The sequence below is a fragment of the Trachymyrmex septentrionalis genome, unplaced genomic scaffold, assembly GCF_001594115.1.
Source record: "Trachymyrmex septentrionalis isolate Tsep2-gDNA-1 unplaced genomic scaffold, Tsep1.0 scaffold9, whole genome shotgun sequence".
NCBI classification, from domain to species: domain Eukaryota; kingdom Metazoa; phylum Arthropoda; class Insecta; order Hymenoptera; family Formicidae; genus Trachymyrmex; species Trachymyrmex septentrionalis.
This window is the reverse complement of record NW_017306091.1, coordinates 2,461,680-2,469,060: the sequence shown is the minus strand read 5'-3', so window position 1 is coordinate 2,469,060 and position 7,381 is coordinate 2,461,680. Positions and strand designations below refer to the sequence as shown.

At 32.7% G+C, this 7,381-nt stretch overlaps 1 protein-coding gene across 1 annotated transcript; it reads right to left on the bottom strand.

The window, feature by feature from the left end:
* Positions 1-70: 70 nt before the first annotated feature.
* LOC108755891 (sodium/potassium/calcium exchanger 3-like) lies at positions 71-6,096 on the bottom strand. The gene is made up of 9 exons (XM_018499293.1): positions 5,820-6,096; positions 5,085-5,309; positions 4,687-4,874; positions 4,458-4,605; positions 3,533-3,634; positions 2,951-3,007; positions 1,311-1,520; positions 643-744; positions 71-513 (listed from the first exon to the last, which is right to left on the bottom strand). The coding sequence occupies exons 1-9, from the start codon at positions 5,956-5,958 to the stop codon at positions 179-181; spliced, it is 1,506 nt and encodes a 501-aa protein (XP_018354795.1). The 5' UTR covers positions 5,959-6,096; the 3' UTR covers positions 71-178.
* Between the last annotated feature and the right edge of the window lie 1,285 nt (positions 6,097-7,381).

Genomic DNA, 7,381 nt, shown 5'->3' with positions numbered 1-7,381 from the left:
TTATCTATATATAGTACTTAATATATTTAGAGGTTTTTGTTTTATCATAAAACAAAAATTATTACGAACATATTAGGTAACAGTTCATTTTATGTCGTACAAATTTATATAGATATCAATGAGTATAAATATCGTTACTAACTACTTGTTAATGACACTGATATTAGTCGCTAGATAGCTAGTCGATACATACTGGTAAATTAACAACGAAAAATGTGTTGAGTTCTACAACAGATGAGAATATCAAAAATATGGCATACATAACGAGACAGGCGATTCCAACTGTGCGGCTTAACGTGAATTTGTTAATAAATAAAGCTCCGTATAGCATAATTAACGTTGAGAAAAGAGATACTGAGCTATAGACTAGCCCTTGAGAATTAATCTGAATATAATACTGTCCAGGTACTTTTGGTAATAGTGTAGCCTTAACAAACCATGGTAATCCGAGACACAGTAAGACATCGAACACATTCGACCCGATTGAATTACTTATCCCCATAGCTCCGTAACCTGGAAAATCATCTATATTTGATGTATGTATATATATTTTAAAAATAAAAAAAATTCATATTAAATGAATTCTTGCGTCGTTGCGATAATACTGCTATCTATTGTTCAGAAGTTTAATATTGACTGTACCTTGATTAGCAACGATAACGCTCGATACTGCTTCAGGTACACTCATTCCTGCCGCGAGGAATGTTAAACCCATAATGGAGTCAGGAATTCTGAAGGTATCGCCTAAAATATAACATAAGTAGAAACAGGTGTTATTGATTGTATTAAATATACAGTATTAGATTCTAAAAAAATGTCCGAAGAATATAAAATTTTAAACAGGATATTTTCAAACATAATCGAAATGTTATTTTGACATGGTAACGTTAACGTCATACAAAGTGTGACTGTTTCAGCGTTTTACAAAAAATTTTTTTCTTGGCAATGTTAATAATCTTAGTAAGCAAAAATGTTAACGGATTTGTGTACAATATTGTGGCAGATTAACATCACGTATTGTTTTTGCTTTCTGTCAATTGACATAAGATATCTAACAATAGATTATCTATCAGCAAAAATCGAATGAAGTCAATGATTTCACGATTATTTCAATGAAATATATCATTAAGGCTAGATTCAGTTTGATGTCAACGGTTAATTTATCTTGTATTTTCTCAACATTTCTGTTATATTGCTAATGGTATTTTTCCAATAAAACTCCCAGTACTTTGCAAACTCTATTTTCGACGAACTTGGCTATCTAACAATAATAGGATGTTAAATACAAATATTTCATCGATGGCACGCACCAATAATAGTGATGACCCATCCTATGACATAAGACGAACTTCCAATCCATATTACGCACATGATGAATGTAAAGGGATACCAAGATCTTAGCTTTCTTCTTCTACAATCGGGAATAGTAAGGAGTAATGCCACATTGATTGGCCAAGTAATAACCCACCATATCTTCTTGCATGTAGAGCTCGGCCAGGTTGTAATGTCGACGATATCATCTGAAAAGAGATAATATAAATATTTTATAACTATATCCAGATAGCCAAACGCTAATAGTATGCAACAGTTGCTAGCAAATTTGATCATGATTTTAGAGTAGATAACTATATCCATTGATTTTTCAAAAATAAAGATTTGTAAGTCGAATTTGCTGGTAAATTTAATCATGATTTTAGACTTTTAGAGCAGATTTCTATCCACTGTCTTGTCAAAAATAAAAATTGGATCTTAAATCGAATGTAAGGGAATAATAGCAGAAGTGTAAATAAAGCCTCTATAAGACGAAAATTAAGACAACGAAATATAAAGGAGATGTTCAAGTTTTTTTTACGTTTTGTTGGTCGAATTTTTGTCTCACAGAAACTCTGTTTACGTTTTTTATCACGCTCTTCTTCTACATTCGACTTAACGCTTCGATTTTTATTTTCGCAAAGATGTGTCCTCTTTAAGCTTGATTTCTGCTATTACGACTTGCCATAATATAACAACAGAAATGTAGCAGGAATGGAGCATACCTTGCCATCATGATGTCATAATGCAGAGCCTGCTTGTTTTCTGATACATTTCTACGGATATTAAAAAAACAGCAGACTGTGCTTGGCTGTTGCTGGAGTTCTACTAACATAATATGTAATACACAGATTGCAATACATGCTTTTGGCAAGTTTGGCTATTTGGGATAGTTACATGTCAGATCGTTGGCTAATACGAGTCTTTCAATGTTGGAATTCCTAATTTGGAATTCCTAATCATAGTATTATTTCTACAACAGAATCTTATTTTTTTTGTTGCATGCACAATTGCATCTCAGACTCATACTAACCATCGATTTTTAACTAAATAAATTAATTTCTTCAGATAAGTATTTTATATTACAAAAATGATTCTATTTAAAATGGTGCTATCAAATAAGAGCTATACTGTATTAACGTGCGTGTGTATTTTCGGATGAATTTAGCCGACACTCTATATTATTTCTTAAATAATTTCCTAAAGAAATCGTTTGTATTTTATATGAAGACTTTTATATCTAATTAATAAAATTTGACAGTTATCCAGGTAATTTTAATTAATTATTTTTGCATTACGCAAAGGCATTAGTAAATTAAACAAAGTTTTGCTGTTTGAAACTATTTTACACGAAAAGTTTTGGAGAAAATATTTGATAATCATTTAATTAATTTATATATTTAATTAGCTTATATTGAAAATATTTGATAATTATTTAATTAATTTATATATTTTTAAACATAAGTGTTATATCGGCTTTAAGTTCATTCGAATTATGCATGTGTACATATATGCGTTTTAAAGGAAAAGGAAAAATACACTGCATTAAGATTGTACAAAGACACTGCAAAATACATAAGTACAGATTACACTTAAATATTATAACACACGTGTTATGTGTGTGCTTTGTGAGACATACCTGACTCATCTTGGTCACTCGAACTAAATCCAGATATCTCCGTTTCTTTGATGAAATCTATTTATTTTAGAATGAAATAGATATAGTCAAGTATGAGATTATATTTTTTACGAATAATTATCGAACGCAATCTCTGCAGAGAGATATGTGGATTAAAAAGGATTGACAAGGATTGTAACTTCCAAGAATTTGCTTATTTTCAATATTTATTTTGTTTTAAATTGATATGCATTAAATCATGAATTAAGACCGTGGTTAGAGTCTCGTCACAAATGCTTTGAAGAGTTTGATTGACCAATCAGAAGAAAGAATTTTACAAATTAACCAATCAAAAAACGCTTTAAAGCATTTGTAGCATCGCGTTGACCGTACTTTAATCGTACTTAAATCGTAATAATGCAACTGCTGGAAGAAAGATAAAGAAAAGTTCATTTTAATAAAAATAGGAAGGAATTTAAAAGCATTATCTGACTTCTAAAGATAGAAAGTTTATAATATTACAAAATAAAATTATATCAATTCCTTTTAATTCACTTATTTTTGCAGAGGCGGTAATAATAAATTATATTGTAGCGATCTTACGATTCGGCAGGAGCGGACTCTGCTCGCAAATATTTCTGTATTTTTTTCTTTTAGCAGTTATTCGTTTTAAGAAATTGTTGATGCGACGATTGAAACACATTGCTGAAAAAGTAAGCATTCTAATTATTGTGATATTCTGTTACAAATAATTTTAGCAAACGCTAAAATTTTGTTTGCGCTTTAAAATGTTAATGAAAATATAGTCCAAATATGTCCAAACAATCTCGCCCGTAGAACACCAACTAATATAGTAACACGATGTCATAATTTGAATGTTATAATTTCCTACTCAACAACTACATAACTGTTGTGTACAACATGTATTATATTACATTTGTGTTGTTGAGAGGAAAATATATATTGATGTAATATTGTATTGTAATGTTAGTTTCTATTCTGCGGGCGTGTTATTTTCAAAGGACCGCATATTAATTTATCTCAAAAAGAACAAGAAAGTCAAAATAATTATTATATTGATCGAATCATGAACAAAAAAAAAACATAAATTCAGTGCATAATAGGTCAATATAACGCCAAATTGACATTATTTTGACTTTATTATTCTTCTTGGGATAAAAATTGGAAATGAATTTATTTTCACGTACGTTGTAGTTTATAATGTGGTAAATACAAAATATAATATATAAAAGGCTCAATAATGGGTAATTCTTGAGCCATAATGTATTAAAGGTGCGTAAAATAAAGCACCTTTAAGAGCTGCTCAAGAACTATCCATTATTGAGTCTTGTGTTTATTGAGTATTATATTTTTTATTTATGCATGAAAACGAACTAATTTCATTTGGATTAAATTTTCTATGTAATTAGTGCGGGGTCCTTTGCAACATGACGAGCGATTGTTTCAGTAAGCGAAATAATTTTTTAATATTTCCGAATTCGATTCGTTTTATTCATTGATATATCACCTAATATATATAGAACGTAACAAACGACGAGGATGAGTGCCTCGTACCATTCGATACGCCCATCCCATAAAGTCAGGATTAAGAGAAGAACTGTGAAAGCATATGCTAGTGCATCGCGCGATATGGGCCACCACTCCAAATGCAGTATCTGCGAATGTGATAACAATATGTGATAAGGAGAGTCAAGCGCACATGAGAGAATCCCTAAATTTAATCGCGCGAATTTTACCTCGTTAGCAAATATCGCGCAACACGCGGGTACAGCCAGTATGTTGAATACCGCCGAACCGACGATGGTGCCAACCCCTAAGTCACCTTCTGTCACGAAGGTGCCGATGACGTTGATGAACAATTCCGGACTTGAACTCGCGGCCGCCATCACGGTCGCGCCAGCCACATCCTCGGTGACATCGAGCTCTGTTGTGAGATATTTCTTCATTTTACATTCGTGCATGTTTACGAAAAAAAAAAAAAGTAATATGATAAACGCATAACATAATACACCAAACTGCAAACGTCTTACGCTCGTCACAGCGAAACGAGAGAGAGAGGAGCCGCAGTGAGGTCATATTAAAGTCACAAGAAAACGGATGGATATTTCCGAACGCACAATTCTCTTGTACTCACTCTCGCAAATTTTCTTAATAGAGGGAACGAAATAGTCGTCGCAGACAATGGCAAGTAATAAAAACAGATAAATAGCGATGACGAAGTGGATTATTATGAATCCTGCCTGTCTTTGCTGTCGTGTAAAACCATCAGGTGGGAACTCTTTGATCGCTGGTGGCGTGCAGTTGAAACTGTCGTTTCCAGGTTGCTCGAACTCGCTCGCCTGCAGCAATCTACGTCCTCCTGAAACACGAAAAAGGACATATCGTGATGTGAACAAAAATATAAAAAAAAATAAAGACTAATCGTTTTGTTCACACGATGGCCAAATCCCGACCGATTCTTCTTTCGTTCCGACCTCGCGGACACTTAGTACGGGGTTACCACCTTTTGACTAATGTTCCGCTGGAGACCACATCTCTATCCTGTTGCAGATTCGATTGTCACTAGTAAAATTGCTATTTTTCTGTAGTGCTTTCTTTAAACCAAAAAATCATCAGATCTGATCCTTCTACCGGATGTCTCTGTTTGAAATCGGAAGAAAGTCAACGCGCGCATGAACTTAAAATAATTCTCCCCTTATTTATGTTCGAACACTTGTCGATTTATTTAATATTGCTTAATATTGCTTAAAATAAAGATCATTAAAATTTAGAGCGGTTATTTGTTCAAAAATTTGGCTGAAAACCGGAGAGATGGTAACCGTGATGTTCAGAGAAAAACGGAGAGAAAAAATATATTTTATATACTCACGCCAGTCCGTTGCGTAGCCGATATTTGTCGTACTGTCAGATAACAGTCCCATTATATTGATATAAAGAAAGTACATAGTTGGTATAATAATAACGAAAAGTATCCGGTATCCGACCGTCTGTCTGCGCCGCCATACCATCCTTTGTTACGTAAGAACGTGCGTAAAGTGCTGGTTCTTCTTAGATAATACACGTGAAATATATACGTAAGAAACGAGACGCGATGAGAATCTGAACGCGGCGTGAGTGACTACCTGTCGTTTATTCGACACGTACAGTTCGACTACACACTTATATTTTTCGTTCATCGAAGATTTATCACGGCACTGATAAGATACTGTTTAAGGCAATTGCGTTCTATACCTTCGATTAAAAGACGACAGGAAAGTTTTCTGTGATTGTGATCCTGTCCTGTGATTTCTACGTCCGCCTCTTTGAGGACATAGGTCTACCGATTTATATGACGCTCCTACATACGCTGATCTTATCTTTGACGAAAGTTTTATATTACTTTACGTTTCGCGTCAGTAATACAGCCTTGTCGACTTGTTCAATGGAGAGCATCTTTTTTTATATACATTATTTTATATATATCATACTTTCAATTAAAATATCCGCGCAGCGGATATCATATAAAGTTTGACAGTGCGCGTTTATTTATAATGTACTTTGAATTTACTGTAGATCTTGTAAGATGATACTACGTGAACAAGTTCTGATATCTTCGAAGTCAAATAAAATCGCGCGTGCACGAGTTTCAATTTATTGTAGTATTTTTTTTCTTTTTTTTTTTTCTCGATATGTGAAAAACAGTGTCGTGCGATTCTTCTAATCGCACATATCAATTTTCTTTATTTGCGCGAGGCGCCGTTTTTTATCGTGTTATACAACAAATATTATATCGAGTGATTCGAACGAAGAGGAAATACATTTTCACATTTCTATTTTGCGATAAAAATCGTAATACGCACATATTCAAAGTATGTTCTACGAGATTCACGTTTTTCACGAAATATTTTGTATTAGATACGTACAATAGGTTTTATAGAATAATTTAATTATTATATACCACGCGCATTCTTAATCGCGACAAAATCTGTTTTGATAAAATTAATAACTGAAATAATTACAAACTAAATGATACTTTGCATTTTTGCTAATAACGAATTTTATTGTTATTCGCAAGGGAGTTCGAGCCTTTAATGTCTCTGCATGATTTAAATACTATGAAACAAAAAGAGTGGGAATGACGATAGGCAAAATCGATCGAAATGTGCAACTCGGCTGCATCTGATATGATACATTTTATAAAACTAAAGCTGCAAATATGAGAAAAACTACAGAAGAGATGTAAAATATTTTTGCGAATAACAATAAAATTTGTTATTAGCACAAATGCAAAGTATCATTTAGTTTGTAATTATTTCAGTTATTAATTTTATCAAAACAGATTTTGTCGCGATTAAGAATATATGGATCTTGTGATGTTATACTCACGTAATGATAATAAAATGATACTAAACCTACAATAAACAATATCTAGAACAAATTTACGTTATTATC